The sequence below is a fragment of the Loxodonta africana genome, chromosome 2 (genome assembly GCF_030014295.1).
Source record: "Loxodonta africana isolate mLoxAfr1 chromosome 2, mLoxAfr1.hap2, whole genome shotgun sequence".
In the NCBI taxonomy this organism is placed as follows: Eukaryota; Metazoa; Chordata; class Mammalia; order Proboscidea; family Elephantidae; genus Loxodonta; species Loxodonta africana.
In genome coordinates, this window is record NC_087343.1 from 4,053,017 (window position 1) to 4,073,902 (window position 20,886).

The following is a 20,886-nucleotide window of genomic DNA, read 5'->3' on the forward strand; positions in this document are numbered from 1 at the left end:
ATCATTGTTAGAAAGGCGCAGGACCTGGCAGTGTTTCCTTCTGCTGTACACAGGGTCACTGTGTTAGTTATCTAACGCTGCTGTAACAGAAATATCACAAGTGGACGGCTTTAACAAAAATTTATTCTCTTACAATTTAGAAGGCTAGAAGTCTAAACTCAGGGCACCAGCTCCCAGAAGATTCTTGTCATAAATCTTCCTCTGGTCCAGGAGCTTCTCAGTACAGGGATCCCAAGACTTCTTTCTTGGTGGTATGAGGTCTCCCTCCTCTCTGCTCACTTCTCTCTTTTACATCTCAAAAGTGATTGACTCAAGATACAACCTAATACTGTAGATTGAGTAATGCCTCATCAACATAACTGCCTCCAATCCTCCCTTATTAACATCACAGAGGTTAGGATTTACAACACATAGGATTATCATATCAGATCACAAAATGGTGGATAACCACACAATACTGGGAACCATGGCCTAACCAAGTTGACACACATTTTGGGAGGACATAATTCAATCCATAACAGTTGCTATGAGAAAGAACCCACTCGAAGGCAGCTAACAACAACATAAATATGTTGTTACATGCCGTCAACTCTGACTCATAGTGACCTCACATATAACAGAACAAAATGTCGCCCGGTCCTGTATCATCCTCACGATCACCAGCCTGTGAGTCCATTATTGTGGCTACTGTACCAATGCACCTACCAAAGGTCTCCCTCACCCTCGCTGGCCCGCTACTTCACCAAACATGATGTCCTCTTCCAGTAAGTGAGCCCTCCTGATGAGGTGTCCAAGGCAAGTGAGTGGGGCCATATTCTGTTGTGATTTATAGGGTTTCCATTAGCTAATGTTCAGAACTAGATCACCAGGCCTTTCTTCCAGTCTGTCTTAGTCTGGAAGCTCTGCTGAAACCTGCCCATCACGGGTGACCCTGCTGGTATTTGAAATATTGGTGGCACAGCTTTCAGTATCACAGCAACACACAAGTCACCACAGTATGAGATAACTGACCTGTTTTAAAATAAAGTTTTATTGGAACACAGCTACTTCCTTTGTTTATGTATTGTCTGCAGCTGCTGTCCCACTAAAAACAAAAGCAGTAAAATTAAATAGCTGTGACACAGACCCTCGCATCTGCAAAGTATAAACTATTTACTCTTCACAGAAAAAGTTTGTCAGCCCTTAAGAGGATTGTGCTTCTTTCATCCTTTATTCTGTAAATGTGTATCACATTGAGTTTTGAGTATTAAATCAACCATGTATTCCAGGAATGGCCTCCAGAGTGACGTACGTTCTTTTTACATATTACTTGATTTCATTTGCTAATATCTGGTTTAGGATTTTTACAGCTCTTTTCATGAGAGATATAATGACCTATATTTTTCATTTTTTGTAATGCCTCTGTGAAGACTTCGTACTGTGGACATGCTGACCTCGTTAAATGTGTCTGAAAATGCTCTTCTTCAATCTAATGCAAGGGTTTAATGAGGTGGGTGTTCTTTCTTCCAAAAAGGTTTGGAGGACAACACACCATGTAGCCATCCGTCCTGACTTTGCTTTGTAGGAACGATTTTAATTAGAGATCCTATATTTTAAACAGCTACTGAAATTACAATTGTTTTTCTATTTCTTTTTGTCTCAGTTCTGGTATGCTGAATTTTTCAAGGAATTTGTCTAAATTTTCAAATTATTGATATGGTCATTATATGCTCTTAGAATCTTTTCTAAGTCTACAGGATATGTAATGTTAGTTCGTTCATTCCTGATACTGGAAACTTTTTCTTTTTTCCTGATTTGTTCTTGTTAGGAATCTTTTTTTTTTAAAAAACTAACTTTTGCTTCCTTGGGTTTCTCTATTGTATATCTTTTTTTCTATTTCATTGAATTCCTCTTTCATCTTTATTATATCACTTCCACTGTATTGTTTATTTTACTAGTTCTTTTCTAACTTCCCAAGATAGAAGCTTAGATCATTGACTTTTAAGTTTTCTTCTCTTATAAGCATTTAGACTCATAAATTTCCCTCATAGCACTGCTTTAGCTGCATAGCACAAGTTTGGGTTGTTTTTTTTTTTTCTTTCCTTCATCAAATATTTTCTAATTCCCCTTGTAATTTCTGACTCATGGACTATTTAATGTGTTGCTTATTTTCCAAATATTTGGGAATTATTCTAGTTACATTTAGTAATTAACTTCTGGTTTAATTCTAAAAAGAACAAATGTTGTATGGTTTCTACCACTATAAATATTGGCCTATATCCTGATATTTAATGTGAATTAGAAAATAACTTATATACTTAAATCATTGGTTTTAATGTTCCATAAATGTTAATTAGATCCAGTTGGTTAACTGTGTTGTTGATAAATTTCTATACGCTTACTATTTTTTCTGCTTTTTCTTTCGCTACTGTTGGTGTTGCTGTTAGTTGCTGTTGAATTAATTCCGACTCATAGCAACTCCACGTGAGCAGAGCAGAACAAGGCTGTGACGTTTGGAAAAAGATCACCAGACCTGTCTTCTGAGGTGCCTCTGGGTGGGTTCAAGCTGCCAACCTTTTGCACAGTAGTCAAGCATTTAATGGTTTGCATCACCAGGATCTCCTACTACTAAGAGTGGCTAAATTCTCCAACTAATTTCTGGCAACCTTTGCCTTTTATACTTCTAAGCTTTGTTATTAAGTACACACATATTTAGGGTTTTTGTGTCTTCATTTGCTTCCTTAACCATTATCTCCATTTAACTATTGTCTCCATCTCCAGTAGTCTCTTTTATATTAATTTAGCTACACCTGTTTTCTTTGTGTTTGTATGGCCTATCCTTTTCCATCTCTTAAAATTGAATCTTTAGTTGATGATGTGTCTCTCCTCAACAGGACATTGGTAGGTTTATTTAATAACCTTTCATTTGCTTTGTTTAGTCCAATTACATTTAATAGAAAAAATATATATAAACCTCTGGTTGTACAATGGCTAAGCGCTCAGCTGCTAACAACTGCAGGGTTGGTGGTTCAAACCCACCAGCTGCTCCGTGGGAGAAAAGACTTGGTGATCTGCTCCTGTACAGATTACAGCCTAGGAAACCCTATGGGGCAGTTCCACTGTGTCCTACAGTGTTGCTATGAGTCAGAATTGACTTGACAGCACCCAACAACAACATACAAAATAAACAGACTCAAACATATCAGTGATGGCACAGGACCAGGCAGCACTTCATTCTGTTACATATAGAGGTCACCCCACAAGTTGGAGCCAACTCAACGGCAACTAATGACAACATAAAATAATGATAAAATATAATGTCATATAATTGTGTAGAGTGCTCACCGGAAATAAACCTGGGATTGTACACATGGAGCACGACTCTCTGGAAAATGTCACATTAGCTGTGTCATTTTGGGAGCATAAAACCAAGACATTTCATGACCTAAACAGCTGCTTTTGTGTAAGCGATGCCCACATGCATCATGTTTAACCTTTTGGGGGTCAGTGGTGGCCCCGCGTGGCTAGAAGCAGCCAGGGAGTTTATATGTGACTTGCGTGACTAAGTAGATGCACTGGGGTCCCCGGCCCGTGGTGCCTGCCTTTGCATTACTGCAGCACACGCACTGCACGCCTGCCTGTCAGGTGCCCCTGGGCGTGGGGAGTGTCGTCAGGACCTCCGCGTTCACCCTTCATCTCTGTCCCTGGTCAGGACAAGCGCCTAACAAGCACCCTGCATATTACTGAAACTGTAGGTGCGTTAGGGGCTTACTAGAATGGTGGAGGTAAGAAAAGGTCCCTCGCTGGTTAAAAACTGGTGTACTCAGGATTTGTCAGTGGGCACGCCCCACCCTCCACGAGCAAGGCCCTGAGAGGCGGAGGGCTGGCGGGGGGCGCTGGCAGGGACCAGCCCTCCCCTGAGATCCACCATCACAGCCTTCAGGACACTTCAGAAAGCCATGGCTGATCACCTAAGAGGGCCTGGACTTTATCAAGCTCACAGAGCTGGCTGTGGGAACAGGTCTGCCCCTGGCTGCTAATGGGTTTGTAATAAATGTTTCTGTGTGTGACAGAATTGGGGCTGAGATCTATTTTCTCCATACCCTGCTGACAAGGCTGTGGGGGGCGGGGGGCAGCTGGTCAGTATCCACCTCAAACTTAATATTTATCAATATCTAACAGAAAAAAATTTCATAACTGTGTATAAACAAATTAGGTTAGATCAGTTTTCAACAACCAGTAAGTACATACATCTACAGACTGGGAGTCAGGTATTTATAAACGATACTGGAACGTGGATACAAGTTTGTGATTGTTAAATTTTCTCGTTATAGCTACCAATAAATACAGCTCTTCATTCCTTTTAATGTTTTCACCTTAAGTGTATTTTGGCTGATGTATACAACATATGAATATAATTATGTACGTAATACAGTGTTTCTATGTTTTCTATTCTTTGAGATTGGTTTCTATTGTGAAATACATGCAATACGTAAGATTAAAGAGTAATGTAACGAATAGCCACAAAGTATTATCAAATCTTAAGATTATGCCATATTTCCTTCAGATCCTCACTTCCTGAAATGACCAGAAGCCTTTGACAGGTTGTCATGGTTTCCGTGTGCCACTGAGTCAAATCCTGCTTGTTTTTTAAAACGCCAATGTCTTGAATAAAAACATACTGCATACTAGAACCCAGGAAAAAAGTTACCATATGCCTTTATATTTTGTTTCTTACTGTGACAAATTCTGAGAGAATGTTGTCATTGCCAATTTAAGACATATAAGGCTAGTAACTGAATGGGTATTTTAAGACTGGGATAAAGTTTGAGTAGTATCACGGAGATCAGGATGAAGGGTGCGCAGAAATGCTAACCCGTGCCGAGGCGGCGGCAGGAGGAGAGTCAGGGAGGAGAGGGAGGACAAGGCAAGACCTTCTTCACTAGAACATGTATGTGCCACGTCTTCACATTCAATGCGAATTCCCCCGGATTCTGGAATTCTGATATTAAAAAGAAGTGACTGATAGATAAATCATATGTCTGAGCGGAATTTCAAAATATATTTCACATTTCTAGCATCATTTTTAAAAAATTCTGTAAGTATTACCTTAAAATATCAGAGATAAGAGTTTTGGTAATAAATAACCATCTGATAAAATTACACTAACTCGTAACGGAAATGTTATGCACGTATGAACACGTGCATCTGAGTACTCTTTATGGGTACACTTCATATCAAGACGATAACTTATGTTTACATTATTGGAAATCTTTGGCAGCATCGGTTCACAGGCACTAACCACCAGCCAGTGACCCCAGGCCCGCTCCCACAGCGGACAGCCTGAGTGTACAGATCTGGACTACCCCACCCCTGAGCTGGCCAGGCCTCTGCCAAGTGCTCCAGGGTGTAGGGGAGGCCTGGGCGCCGCTGAGGTTGGGGAGCACCACCTGTCAGCTGGGAGCGGGGTGGGGAGAGGGCCTGCAGGCAGAGGGTCCTTTCGGGGGGTCACAGGCACAGGGAGGGAGAAGAGAGCAGATGCCTAACGAAATTGGTTTTAGTATTTTTACCCATAAAAGCCAAATTCTCTTCCTTTAATTTCTGGGTTTTATGACCAAATGTCCTGAAGATACCGTTTTTCTTCTTTTAAAGCAGCCAATGTTTTCATTGCTTCTAGTTTTTCAACTCCAGCCTCTTTGCTTATTATTTCCACAAGAGTATCGTTTACATCTTTGGCCATATTCTTTGCATCTCTAGGAGAGAAAATAATAACATTAAGTTTAAGAAACAAGATTTTTTCTTCTACCAAATCCTCCTGAATTCAGTAACTTAATTCCCTCTGACACCTTAGTTCTTCCCCATTTTCCTTGGAGAGCTGCCAGTTTCCCAGCAGGTGTCCTGGCTTCAGGCATGTATCACTCCCTCCCCAGGCCTTCCTTGGGTGACCGCTCTAAAGCCACGCTGACCACGGCGTTCCTGATGAAACCCCTCAGAGGTGCCCAGTGTCCCCAGGAGCACCCCATCTTCAGTGAGCATCTAAGGGCCTCCGTCATCCAGTCCTGCCCACCCGTCGGCTCATCCTCTCACTCTCGGAGCGAAGCTCCCTCCCGCCTCCACCTGTACACACACACCTGCAAGCGTACTGTCAGCATCCATGAGAGGCACGTCTGAGCATTCATCCTGTGTCGCCCTCTTCCAGGCTCCACCCGCCAACTCACAGGATGAGCCCCACCCCCACGCTCCTGCAGCCCCGACACAGCTCTCTTTTTTTAATGAGACAATAAAACAAAACAGACTAGAAATGATCAGAATACGTTATACACAGAAAAGCTGTTTTTTTTTCATGGAACTTTTGTTCTTACTATATTCATACGTATCCAGGGTCACTATGTCAGCATTTCTTTTTATGGGTCACAGTTAAAAGACAAAAGTAGCAGACCTCGAGAATGTGTTAAATGTTAAAAGACACTTAGAGTGAAAGAACTTCTTTCTTATTTCCAAACCATCAGGAGAAATTTTGAGTTCCATTAAGGCAAGGAAGTAAGTGGAAATTCTTGGACTTCCCAGGGCGGCTACGGTTTCCCCGATGGGTCTGCCTCAGAGAACACCTAACATTCCCAAAATGACTCATGGCTGATGGCGAGACACCAAAGATTCTGCCTGAAGCAAGAGGACCCCGGTGCCCACGTTCTCAGTGTGAAAACCACGCTTCTCTTCTTAGCTGGTTCAACTGCACAGAGCACATAGATGCTTGTTCATAACAAAAATCCGTCCTGAGACTTCCAGGTCAAAGACCCATGACTTAACGCAAAGTCCATCTCTTAGAGGCTGAAACACATATCTGAGGTGGCCAAAGCATGCCGCAACCTAAGAACTAACTTTTCACAAATACTTCCCTGAAAGTGACAAGTTCCGGGCTGTTACACGTTTGTTAAAGTCATTTCAAACTCACATTTCTATGCCTGCACTTGAGAACCAATGGCTCATGACCACATGACAAGATCATTAACCTCTCGGTCTTTAATTTTGTTTATAAGCTTCCCTGACTCCTTTGTCCCATCTGACAGATACCTGAAGGCCACTCACCCACACACGTAAATAGAACCGTTCTCCTGGAGAAGGATCCTGGCCACCTGCTTGGCATGAAGCCGCAAGTTGTCCTGCACGTACTTGGCCGGAGCTGTCTCCTCGCCCACTGGGGCATCTCGTGAGAAGGACACCTTCAGGTGAGTTAGGACCCCATGCTTCAGGAAACGCCTGAGCTCATCTCTGGAATGCAACATGCAATGGGTCACTAGAAAGTCTGTCATTTCAAGTTTAAAAAACCTAACTCTGGAATTCCACACTCAGTGACTGAGCAGAGAGATGCCAGAACCGCACAGTACCTGAATAAATAATCCCGGTCCTTATGTCTGCAGCCAAAGAACAGCCACATTGCCCCAAAGATGCGATCCGGGTGTTGTTCCTGGAGTTTCTCTCTAAACGAAAAATAATGTAAGATGTTTGATGTGAAGAATACGTAAGACCAACCACAGTCTTATTAGGAAATGCCACAACCAAAGCCAGACAGGTCTGCAAAAATCACCTTTGCAGTCACTGCAGTTCATCCACTCAGCTAACATCAGTTAACAGTCACGGGGTGCCGTGGCCGCCCCAGCAGACACTAGTTAGTGACCACACAGGCTGCAGAGCCGTGAGCCACGTACAGTCCACGGGGTGCCGTGGCCGCCCCAGCAGACACTAGTTAGTGACCACACGGGCTGCAGAACCGTGAGCCACGTACAGTCCACGGGGTGCCGTGGCCGCCCCAGCAGACACTAGTTAGTGACCACACGGGCTGCAGAACCGTGAGCCACGTACAGTCCACGGGGTGCCGTGGCCGCCCCAGCAGACACTAGTTAGTGACCACACGGGCTGCAGAGCCGTGAGCCACGTACAGTCCACGGGGTGCCGTGGCCGCCCCAGCAGACACCAGTTAGTGACCACACGGGCTGCAGAGCTGTGAGCCACGTACAGTCCACCGGGTGCCATGGCTGCCCCAGCAGACACCACAGTGAGCCAGCACACAGAATGCACACCTGTGAGCCATGCATAGTCCACGGGCTGCCGTGGCCACCCCAGCAGACACCAGTCAGTGAGCAGAGGCTGCACAGCTGTGAGCCACATACAGCCCATGGGGTGCCATGGCCGTGAGCCACGTAAAGTCCACGGGGTGCCGTGGCCACCCCAGTAGACACCAGTCAGCCAGCACACAGAACGCACACCTGTGAGCCATGTACAGTCCATGGGCTGCCATGGCCACCCTGGCAGACACCAGTCAGTGAGCAGGGGCTGCACAGCTGTGAGCCACATACAGCCCATGGGGTGCCATGGCCGAGAGCCACGTACAGTCCACAGGGTGCCGTGGCCGCCCCCGCAGACACCACAGTCACTGTGCAAGCAGGCTGCACAGCTATGAGCCACGTACAGTCCACGGGGTGCCGTGGCCTCCCCAGCAGACACCACAGTCAGCCACCACAGGAGCTGCAGAGCTGTGAGCCACGTACAGGGGTGATATGGGACACATACATCATATAACGAGGATAACTCAGGTGTCGCACTTTGACACAAAGACTAATGTCAACGTCAAGTAACATTAACAGTGACTTCTATGAATTAACACTAACTCTCAGTTAACAGGAAATGCACAGGCAGTCTGGGCTTTAAGAGGACAATGTCTGTAAAAATTAGTTCTGAAATGACAGACACACCACTGAGACAACTGTTGGCCTCTGTTCATTTGCTTTCTTAAGGAAAAAACAAACAGCAAAATAAAACAACAACAGAATGACTTTTTCCAAGGAAACTACCCTACCATCTAGGGAACAGTACATAAGAACTGCTGACTACTTCGTAAACAGAAGTACTGTTTTATTTTTTTTGTATCAAATAGTTCTCTTCTGACAGTGAGTTACATCTTTAATATCATTCTGTTGAAAAACCCCTGACGACTGCGGTTTAACGTTGCCATTTCTGGTATAACTGGGTCTGTTACTAACACCTCCATCTGGTTAAGGAATATATGAAATGGCCTGTACGTCATCACAGCATGATGTCACGCCCCGTGTGTCCCCAGCTACATGTGCTGTGACCCACAGTGCAGCTGGGTGCTGCAGGGAAAAGGGAAGTCCCATCAGGAAGCACAATGTCCACAACACACGGTGCTTACCTGCCCCATGGAGACAGACTGTTTTATGCTATTGCATATTTGATAATCATTTATTTCACACAAAAACTTGGCAGCCAAAGTCCAATACCCTAAAACTGCTAAGAAAACCACAGAGGCTCCCTACTCTACCTCCCCTCAGGGTCACAGGGGATGCTGCCCTTCGCGGACCACCAGGAACCCACTGACCTGTGCTGCAGGAAGCCGATGAAGGGCGCGACGCCAGTGCCTGGGCCCACCATGATGACGGGCACCGCAGGGTCATCTGGTAGGCGGAAGGAGTTTGTGGCCCGAGGAGAGATGAAGATCTAGAATGTTAAACGAACCACGCCAAAAAGTCTGAAAAGAAGCTAGGTCAAGAGTATGCGACCAGGACTTTCTCTGCTAAAATAATCACAAAGGCAAGTTCCCCTCAAAGAAATATCAGTGAATGTAATAGTGGCATTAAATCTTATGGACACCATGAACACATCTGTCTCTACAGAGAAATAATCAAATTTGCCTTGCAAATTTCCGAAAATCATGTGTTTTTAAAATGATAGGCATGCTATTTTTGAGGTAGAAGGCTGAAGAGGTAACAATCCAATTCTAAGCCCATGGGTAAGATCTGCTTTCTAACAGACAGCCCAGAGTACAAGTTCCAGGGAAACGCACGAAGGAAAAAACGAAGACACGATTCTTCATGTTTACATGCAGAGGGCCAAAGAAGACGAGCATCACATCAGGTGAAAAATACTTTACATGAAAATCAGGCAACCAAGAGATGTTAGAGAATTGTGCTATACTCATTTGGGGGCCAGTATTACCCAGAATTACTCATGCCTGTGCAGAGCTAGTAGAACGCGTGATGTAGACAGTTAATGAAAACCTCTCTGTTCAGGAGCGTTTCCTGTATCATCTATGCACCAAGGATACTTAAAAGGAACCAGTGTGCAAATGTGCTTCACGTCTACCTTTATGCTAACCCTCAGGCACACTGAGGGACCTAAGGGGTAAGAACGGTATTATTCTGCTCTACATGGTGTGGCGTGTAACTGTATACAAAAACAGTTAATTCTAGGAAAACTGTATGACCTCAAGAATGGGCTGAACACCACGGCCCTGAAACGCAGAGCCGGCTGAGCTGTGACTAATTACGACTTTCTCATCTGGGAGAGAACCTGCAAAGACTGCTGCATTAGCTTCGTTCACTTGGCCCGTCTAGTTAGCTGTTTTATTGAAGGCACTCAATATGATAACCCCTGGGGACACGGAGCTCCGTGCTGGTGGGAAGAGCCAAAAACCATCGCTAGAATGGCAAGTGAGCCAACCCCTACAGACACGCAAGAACTACAGCGGAACGCTAATGCAAACACCCCTGTCGGTGAAGGTGTGGCATCATGAGCATTTACGTGGCCTTTGGCCTTGGTTCTTTGGAAAAACAGCTTGGGAGATTCCCCCTAAGCCCTGAGGAGATATTACCTTAGCCCTAATTCCTTGGAGAAGCCAACTGGGGGACCTCTGTCAGGTTGCTTTCTACCCCAGATGGTTGTTACTTTTGCCCAGGGAGGTGTCGCCTGTCTCTGCCTGCAGAACACGTTACTTTTACATATGAGTTGACTGACATCTCATGGGTAATTGAGGACTGGCTGAACACTGGTCTGGTAGCAAGCCCCCACCCTGTAGCTAATGAGGTCTGGGCTATATAAACAACTGAAACAGATGTTTCTGAGGCCTTCTGAATGACAGGAGCTGGGAGAAGGCATGTCCTTCAGGACACAGTCCCCTCCCAAGCCTGGTAAAAAAAAAGGCTGCAGTTGAGAAAGCTGCTGGCTAAGATCTCGGCAGGTTAGCTAAAAAAGCTGCAGCTGAGAGATGCTAGCTGAGAGCTGGGCTCGCAGAGCAGAGTCATGTGGGAGCTGAGCTGTCCTGAAGGTGCTGCACTGGCTGTGAGCTGGGCCAGTTTGCGGCAGAGACACCTGGCAGCAGAGAGGAGCCGAGAGTTAGGTGGGCTGCCACACTGCCCGTGAGCTGGGCCAGTTTGCGGCAGAGACACCTGGCAGCAGAGAGGAGCCGAGAGTTAGGTGGGCTGCCACACTGCCCGTGAGCTGGGCCAGCTAGCAGCAGAGAGGCCAGTGGTGGGGAGGCCTGACAGGAGAATGCAGCTGAGAGAACACTCCTGGTCAGAAGCTGTCCTGCACTGAAGGAGGGAGGGATGTACTCTCCACTTTGGGGTGCCTTCCAGGTCGTGGATACATGCTTCCTGATTCTGATTCCAAGTTGTTCCTGTTATTTCCAAGTGGACTGTGATCCTGAGTTGTAGCCTGTTATTTCCTTAGTAAATCACTTAACTGCGAGTATGGTCTGAGTTCTGTGTGGCCATTGCAACAATTATGGAGTCCAGCAGAGAAGCAGAGAGTCCAGCGAAGAAGCTGGAGAGTCCAGGTATGCCTGACCTCCACCTCACGGCAACTAGCTTTTTGCCGATGTGGTGTCTCATCCCTCAGGAATTTAGACAACTCACAACGCAGCACCACACAAGACCTCTGGTGAGAGTCAAGGGAGAGTCACACGCTGTGTCTGAGAGAAGCACACCAGGGCAGAGAGGAGAGAGAGCACAAACACCTCATGATGAGAACACACTTCCCACAGGCCGGGGTGGCAAGGGGGCCAGAGTATTCGCCAGCCTTGCTGCAGTGACACTGGCCCCCCATCTCAGATGGCTCACAGCCCCAAACGCTTGTATCTCGCTCTCGGATGGCTGCAGCTCTGCCATCCCTGACCTGGATCCTCCTGTCCTTAGGGTGCAGGGATGAATGAGAGGGCAGGCCACACCAGGCCATATTCAAGATCATCCCACTCGGGCCGCGTGCCCTGTCTGCTCACACGTCCCTGGCCAAAGCTGGTCAGACGGCCAGGCTAGTACAACGGACAGTGGGCATCTGTGAACATCACTCCTCCCATGGGCTGGAGGGTACGGGCAGAAGGGAAAGGGGTACCAGTGAACAATAGCACAATCTACCAGTTGGGGGAGGACTTGTGGTCGATGATACAAACACTGACAGTGTCCACACTCTGTGATCGAGCAACGTTACTACTACGTGAGTGCCAGGCAACGGAGATGGCTTCCCACTGTGTCCTTGGATCTGTTATCTCCGGTGCCTGCAAACTGGGCAGTCAGTAAACATCTGTGGAAATGGGGAGGGAAGGGAGAAGGGATGGAAGAAGGGAAAGGAAGAACATGTGAAACACACCCAGGCTTATTGCTTGGGGTAATTACCAATGTAGGTTCTTTTAACTCACTGGACGCCATCTTTCTCTGTTGTTGTTGTTGTTGTCGTTAGGTGCCATCGAGTCGGTTCCGACTCATAGCAACCCTACGCACAACAGAACGAAATGCTGCCCGGTCTTGCACCATCCTTACAATCGTTGTTATGCTTGAGCTCATTGTTGCAGACACTGTGTCAGTCCACCTCATTGAGGGTCTTCCTCTTTTCCACTGACCCTGTACTCTGCCAAGCATGATGTCCTTCTCCAGGGACTGATCCCTCCTGACATGTCCAAAGTATGTAAGACGCAGTCTCACCATCCTTGCCTCTAAGGAGCATTCTGGCTGCACTTCTTCCAAGACAGATTTGTTCATTCTTTTAGCAGTCTATGGTATATTCAATATTCTTCGTCAACACCACAATTCAAAGGCGTCAACTCTTCTTTGGTCTTCCTTATTCATTGTCCAGCTTTCACATGCAATGATGTGGTTGAAAATACCATGGCTTGGGTCAGGCGCACCTTAGACTTCAGGGTGACATCTTTGCTCTTCAACACTTTGAAGAGGTCCTTTGCAGCAGATTTACCCTATGCAATGCGTCTTTTGATTTCTTGACTGCTGCTTCCATGGCTGTTGATTGTAGATCCAAGTAAAATGAAATCCTTGATAACCTCAATCTTTTCTCCATTTATCATGATGTTGCTCATTGGTCCAGTTGTGAGGATTTTTGTTTTCTTTATACTGAGGTGTAATCCATACTGAAGGCTGTGGTCCTTGATCTTCATTAGTAAGTGCTTCAAGTCCTCTTCACTTTCAGCAAGCAAGGCTGTGTCATCTGTATAACGCAGGTTGTTAATGAGTCTTCCTCCAATTCTGATGCCCTGTTCTTCTTCATATAGTCCAGCTTCTCGGATTATTTGTTAAGCATACAGATTAAATAGGTATGGTGAAAGAATACAACCCTGAGGCACACCTTTCCTGACTTTAAACCAATCAGTATCCCCTTGTTCTGTCTGAACAACTGCCTCTTGATCTATGTAAAGGTTCCTCATGAGCACAATTAAATGTTCTGGAATTCCCATTCTTTGCAGTGTTATCCATAGCTTGTTATGATCCACACAGTTGAATGCCTTTGCATAGTCAATAAAACAGAGGGAAACATCCTTCTGGTATTCTCTGCTTTCAGCCAGGATCCATCTGACATCAGCAATGATATCCCTGGTTCCACGTCCTCTTCTGAATCCAGCCTGAATTTCTAGCAGTTCCCTGTCGAAATACTGCTGCAGCCGTTTTTGAACGGTCTTCAGCAAAATTTTGCTTGCATGTGATATTAATGATATTGTTCTATACTTTCCACATTCAGTTGGATTCACCTTCCAGTCAGTTGGCCAGGAAGCTGTCTTCCAAATTTCTTGGCATAGATGAGTGAGCACCTCCAGCACTGCATCTGTTTGTTGAAACATCTCAATTGATATTCCATCAATTCCTGGAGCCTTGTTTTTCACCAATGCCTTCAGAACAGCTTGGACTTCTTCCTTCAGTACCATCGGTTCCTGATCATATGCCACCTCTTGAAATGGCTGAATATTGACTAATTCTTTTTGGTATAACGACTCTGTGTATTCCTTCCATCTTCTTCTGATGCTTCCTGCATCGTTTAATATTTTCCCCATGGAATCCTTCACTATTGCAACTCGAGGCTTGAATTTTTTCTTCAGTTCTTTCAGCTTGAGAAGCGCCGAGCGTGTTTTTCCCTTTTGGTTTTCCATCTCCAGCTCTTTGCACATGTCATTATAATACTTTACTTTGTCTTCTCAAGCCGCCCTTTGAAATCTTCTGTTCAGTTCTTTTACTTCATCAATTGTTCCTTTTGCTTTAGCTGCTCGATGCTCAAGAGCAAGTTTCAGAGTCTCCTCTGACATCCATCTTGGTCTTTTCTTTCCTGTCTTTTCAGTGACCTGTTGCTTTCTTCATGGATGATGTCCTTGATGTCATTCCACAACTCGTCTGGTCTTCGGTCACTAGTGTTCAATGTGTCAAATCTGTTCTCTAGATGGTCTGTAAACTCAGGTGAGATATACTCAAGGTTATATTTTGGCTCTCGTGGACTTGCTCTGATTTTCTTCAGTTTCAGCTTGAACTTGCATAAGAGCAATTGATGGTCTGTTCCACATTCGGCCCCTGGCCTTGTTCTGACTGATGATATTGAGCTTTTCCATCGTCTCTTTCCACAGATGTAGTCAATTTGATTTCTGTGTGTTCCATCTGGCGAGGTCCATGGGTACAGTCGCTGTTCTTGTTGGTGAAAGAAGGTATTTGCAATGATAGAATTTGGTCTTGCAAAATTCTATCATTCGATCTCCGGCATTGTTTCTATCACCAAGGCCATATTTTCCAACCACTGATCCTTCTTCTTCGTTTCCAACTTTTGTATTCCAATCGCCAGTAATTACCAATGCATCTTGATTGCATGTTCAATCAATTTCAGACTGCAGCAGCTGATAAAAATCCTCTATTTCTTCATCTTTGTTGGTGTGTAAATTTGAATAATAGTTGTATTAACTTGTCTTCCTTGTAGGCGTATGGATATTATCCTATCACTGACAGCGTTATACTTCAGGATAGATCTTAAAACGTTCTTTTTGACGATGAATGCAACACCATTCCTCTTCGAGTTGTCATTCCCAGCATAGTAGACTACATGATTTTCTGATTCAGAAAGACCAATACCAGTCCACTTCAGCTCACTAATGCCTAGGATATCTATGTTTATGCATTCCATTTCATTTTTGATGATTTCCAATTTTCCTAGATTCATACTTTGTACATTCCAGGTTCCGATTATTAATGTATGTTTGCAGCTGTTTCTTCTCATTTTGAGTAAAAAAAAAAAAAAAAATGATCTTTCTCTACTGTTTATAAATCACATACGCTACAAGGTCATCAAGCAGCAGAGTATGTCCATGCCCGTAATATCGTGTTTCAGCCATGCCCAGTGAACCCAGGTGTGTGCGTAGGGACGGAGGCGGCGTGATACACTGTAAAGCACGTCTCTGTTCCAGCAGCAGGTCAGGAAACGTAAAGCTAAAGGGCAATTTCAAGCAGTTGTCTTCCCTTAAGGCCTCTCCAATACACATTAGAAGTCTTCATTTTCCCTCAGAGTTGTGAACTGTTCGACTGCAGTAACTTCCGGGTACCAAGGTGGTAAGAAGATAAAGCTATCAATGACACATTTTATCAGCAACATGGAGGATGAACACTTGACAATAAAGCCTGAAATGGTTTTTTTGTATTTCAACCATCCTTATGGGCAAGACAACCAAAAACTAGCCTTTGAGTCAGTTTCAACTCATAGCAACCCTATAGGACAGAGAACTGCCCCACAGGGTTTCCAAGGCTGTAATCTTTACAGAAGCCAACTGTCACATCTTTCTCCCACAGAGCGGCTAGTGGGTTCAAACCGTTGACCTTTCGGTTAGCAGCTGAGCACTTAATCACTGCGATACCAGGGTTCCTCAGGCAAAGAGGGACATACTTAAATTGCTCCCCATGCATGTGGCCTCAAGCGAGACTTTGCTGAGTGCTCTATCAAAATATAAAAGATGTCCCTAAATACTGATTAAATGTGTCGACAATCTGTTCAGAAAAATCAAACCCCTTTTTTTCCCAGATGTTTTAAGTGATTTCCCACCTGTAGTTTCTTCGCACTAACAGCACTTAGTTCAGATCCTACACACCACAGCTATGACAAAAAGGGAAGAGACAGGGACAGGAAAAACCCTGCCGCCCCAAAATGAAGAATAGAAAACTAATCTCTGGCCGTCACCAGACGGTCACTCTCAAACCACTCATCTGGGAAGTGTGATGGAACCTGGGCATAAAGGGATGCCACCTTCATCACCTCCCTGGCCCATCTGCGAATACTAACAGAGAAGGTCTGCTCTCCTGTGAGTATGACAAGCAGGAGGAGAATGGAATATCACATCACAGCCATGCGTGTCACACGCAGGACATAACGTGAACAGCTGCACTGAGAGTGGAGGTCACCACATCTTCCTGCCCTGACAACGGAGACCTTAAAATTGAGGCAAGCACGCATTTTCTTTGGATGACCTTATGACAACAGTCAACGCAGGAGGGCACGTTTCCTTCTCTAACCAGAAGACCGTAATCGCACTGTCTGGTACCTGAGGAGCCAGGGCTGTCCCGCTGTCTGCGGGTGACACGTGCGCAGCTGGCTGAAGAAGCGAGGCAGCCAGCGTGGCCAGCCAGCCCGTGCACACTCCCTTCCGCAAGACCACCGCTGGGGTGTAGGACAAAAACTCCACGATGTTAAAAACAAAATGAAGCTTCCCTGGGTGAAACAGACTTGAGCTGCAAAGACAGAGACAAAATTTTAAAGTCTGTATCAGGACTCATATACAGGTGCCAAAGTAAGCCCCGTTTCACTGCAGTGAAGGGTACTTCCTTACGGGCTCTAAACCACCTTTCAACTCCCCACCAGGAACAGCTACCTTGCTTACGTAAAATTCCTCCCCACCCCCGTTTTGTGACCAGTCAGAAGAGTTTCCAATTATTTGTCTGCCTTTTTTTTTTTCAGGATGAGGTAAGCTTTATAAAACTGACTTGCCCTGGAGAGCCCGTGTGTGAAAGGACTCGGTAAGCGTCATGAACTTTTACCACGTGAACGGACAGCGGTTAACTCCCGACAACTCTCCCACATGTCATTTACTGCTTTGTTGTCAGTTCCCGCCCAGTCGATGTCGACTCAGAGTGACCCCACGTGCGAAGAGCAACTCCCGACAACCCTCCCACACGTCATTTACTGCTTTGTTGTCAGTTCCCGCCCAGTCGACGTCGACTCAGCGTGACCCCACATGCGAAGAGCAACTCCCGACAACTCGCCCACACGTCATTTACTGCTTTGTTGTCAGTTCCCGCCCAGTCGACGTTGACTCAGCGTGACCCCACGTGCGAAGAGCAGGGCTGTTTACGGCGTTTTCAAGGCTGTGACCTTTCAGAAGCACATCACCGGGCCTTTCTTCCGAGGCACCTCTGGGTGGGTTTGAACCGCCAACCTTTCAGTTAGCAGTCGAGCATTTAACCATTTACACCACCCAGGAACTCCTATTATTTACTGCTAAACAGATAAAAATTGAAAATGCCTATATACACCAAGAAAGCTGACTGTTCAAAGTGGAAACACTTAAAAGGTATTACTACAAAGACGTGTTTCTCTTCCACATATTACCGCTGAAAATGCAAGGGAAGCCCACACCTGAGAGAACGGTGTACTTCCTGTGTCAGCACTGAGCTGGGCTGAGGAGGAACAGGGCAGGAGAGTGCAGAGGCTGGGAGTGCAGTGGAGGCCGCCTGGGGGGTCTGGCCACCTGGTGCTTTAGGGCAGACTCTTCTCTCCCTGTCCATCCCTGCAGGTACTCGGCACACCACGCAGAACCCCAATAAAGGGGGCAGTGGGATCTGGGGATGCACCATCCTCAGTGGAAAAAACAGTAGTGGACCGCCGGGAGCCCATGAAGATTTTAATCTCTATGAGCTCCTGGAGGACAGGAGGCCCACGGTTCACTTCTTCACAGCTCCTTACATCCGGTATTGTCTTGCACAAATCGGGTAAGTTTTCACTGAATGGATTAGTAAATTCTCACTGAATGCATCAGTAGCCCCTAAGGACTTAGAAGTCAGAGTTTTGGGGAAAAGATGCAAAATTACTATGTTACCACGTATTAGTACCTTGCACATGAATACGGCCTGGGCTGCAGCTTAGGAAGATGTTCTAGAAAAAAATAAAAGCAAGCAAGTATTAATCAGTGCTTATTAAAATACTCTTCTATCTAAGTGTGAATGAGAAGCCTACATGTGATTTCTGCTTTCTCTTGTTCAGAACATTCACAAATAACATATATTTTGGTTTTAAATCATCTTTTAGAGCACATATAAAACCACTGTGACTAAGTACGATATTAAAAAAAACACATTTCTGACTCCAGTACCCTATTACTGAATACTCTAATTCCTAGAATTAAAAGCCAGACACACTGCATTTCTCTGCTCTGAAATTTGTGCCCAAGTGCTGGTCCTCACTTAAGCCAGCAGGTGCCGAGAAGAATGTTGGGAACGGGCCTCAGCGCCCAAGAGACCACCAAGCTTGCAAGTGTGCCTGCGGTCTGCTGGGAAGACGCGTCAGCACGTTCTGATCTCCACCTCTCAGATTTGAAATCTGACCCCCAAAAGATAAAAGACAACTATCTTAAGGGTTACAAGAAATATTCTGCCTTCGAGTACTTTTTCTTCATAAATATGTACGTATATATAACATGAATAAAAACACACACGTAGTGGTGGTGGCTGTGTGCCATCGAGTTGACGGAGATGCACCGTGACCCTATACAACGGAGTAGAACCGGCCCGTAGGCAATCCTTAGGGGACAGGTCGCCAGGCCTTTTTTCCCGCAGAGCAGCTACTAGGTTCAAACCTCCGACCTTCTGGTTAGCAGCCAAGCGCTTCACTGTTGCGCCACCAGGGCTCCTCATATGTAGAGGTAGATATTATTAAACCAAATTATTTCGCAACCCAGTGGCTTCAATATGCGTAAGTATTCTTTTAAAAGGTGAAAGAATATTTGAATACTGAATTGTCCACTAATAAATTTTTAATTTTTTTTGTTCAGTGTTCTATTTTTAGTAGTTATTTAAACAAAAATCTAACAGACTTTTCATTTTCAAAGTGGATGAGTTTTAATAAATTTTGAAATATAATAGTAAAGGACTCAAATTAATGTTAAGTCTTAGATAATTTTCCTTAAAGAAACTAGAAAGTAATTTAAGTTCTAGTAAATCAATCCCAAGGCCTCTACTCAATTTTCTTACAAAACTACGTAATAACATATTTTTATAAACATTAAAGGTAACAGAAACACCACAAAAAGAATCGAAACTTAATGGAAAGTGCCCAGGGTGCTAGTCTGAGTACAGGAAAGCAGGCAAAGCCACCTCGATTAGTAACGTGTTTGACCCCGTGGGGAGGAGGAAGAAGCGAAGAGAGCGAGCAGGGCCCGCCTTCCCAAGGAGGGCGCCATCATGGTACCAGATGCCACGGGGGCCTGGCCCAGCAGCCAGATGGGTGACATCCTGCTCACATCAAAGAGACATGCAGGTTTTAAAGACCTCACTAGGTATGGCTACAGGAAACACAGGACAGAGAAAAGGCTAAGAAATCTTCTGAGGCTCTTGGTTGTTGTCCCCAGAAGGCATTCCAGGGTCCCTCACGGAGGCTGCCACTGAAGGCCTCCCTGACTTCGATGCTTCAGGGAGGTCTCGCAGACCTGAAGGAGACCATCAGGGCAGAAAACAGGACTGGCTTCCACGTGTGCTATTTTGTGCCGGGTCTCTCTGAAGAGCCTGAGGACGTTAGCTCGCATTGGAACAATGTGAGGAGCCCCTTTGCTCTTGAAGAGCTCCAGGTCCAGATCTGCTCAGGTGCGGGTATCGCGTCCTGCCCACGACACCAGCGCCTGGTGGACCCCCAACCTTCATAGCTGATGCCCATGACCTTTGATAGTTCTGAGGTTTTTTGAAAGTTCATTTTTAGACAAAGTTTGGCTCAACGAGCTTTATGAAAAACAGTTAAATTAGAAAAGATGCTGAATTGTGAGCAAAGAAAGAGAACTCAGACTGGCCTTTGGACAGAAACTGATAGTGACATTGACAGAAGAAAACAAGGACTCAGGACTGAAGTAGGATCCTTTCTGACCTCCTGGAGCACCGAGCAGACAGACAGGAGGCCCCCCTGACTGATTTTCCCCTCCTTTGGACACGTCCCCACTGCAGCTGCACAGAAAGAGCCACTACTGCTCTTCAACCCAGACAGCCCACCTGCCCGCCACACCGGTGCTGGGACACTGAGGTGCTGGCCTGGAGCCCCTCACCTAGCAGCAGACTCAGCGGAGGCCGGCACGTTGGGAAGGCGTGCAGCAGGTCCACCAGGCTGACGCGAGCATCTCTCACAAAACGGTTGTAGTCAGCAGCTCCCTGCTTACTGCACAGCTCCTGCAGCCTCCGCTTCTGGGCGCCGTCACTGGTACAGTCCACGAGGGCGCGCAGGAAGGCCTGTGGCCAAGAGGGGGGCAGAGTTAGACCCCATGTGCGCTGAGCTGGGCCTGTGGAATATTTGGCCAGTACCTGTCTGGGGACGTGCTAAATTATCCAAAAAGAGATGAAAGCCACCAGGGGTGTTATCCGGCAAACATAACTGCTATCTGCTTTCACATCTGCCTGCCGTCTGTGGTCTCTTTTTCTATGTCTGGACGCAATCTAACAGGTCACAAATGTGAACTCGAACTACACAGCAGCTGTATCAGAGTGTGATCAGAAAGTCACTTAAGTTTCCGGACACAACACTTTTCTTGCCTTAGCTGTTGATTACAACGTGGACTTC

The 20,886-nt window shown here is 45.8% G+C and overlaps 1 protein-coding gene across 8 annotated transcripts in view; it reads right to left on the reverse strand.

The window, feature by feature from the left end:
* Window positions 1-404: 404 nt before the first annotated feature.
* Window positions 405-20,886, reverse strand: part of MTRR (5-methyltetrahydrofolate-homocysteine methyltransferase reductase) — a 47,727-nt gene continuing 27,245 nt past the window's right edge. For all 8 annotated transcript variants that reach the window (XM_023545372.2, XM_023545371.2, XM_023545374.2 and 5 more), the window contains exons 9-15: window positions 20,378-20,558; window positions 18,183-18,225; window positions 16,619-16,805; window positions 9,374-9,492; window positions 7,365-7,457; window positions 7,066-7,248; window positions 405-5,732 (exon numbers count right to left, since the gene is read on the reverse strand). In XM_023545372.2, the coding sequence (XP_023401140.1) occupies window positions 5,588-5,732; window positions 7,066-7,248; window positions 7,365-7,457; window positions 9,374-9,492; window positions 16,619-16,805; window positions 18,183-18,225; window positions 20,378-20,558 (951 nt within the window). In that variant the 3' untranslated portion in view covers window positions 405-5,587. The remainder of the gene's footprint in view (window positions 5,733-7,065; window positions 7,249-7,364; window positions 7,458-9,373; window positions 9,493-16,618; window positions 16,806-18,182; window positions 18,226-20,377; window positions 20,559-20,886) is intronic.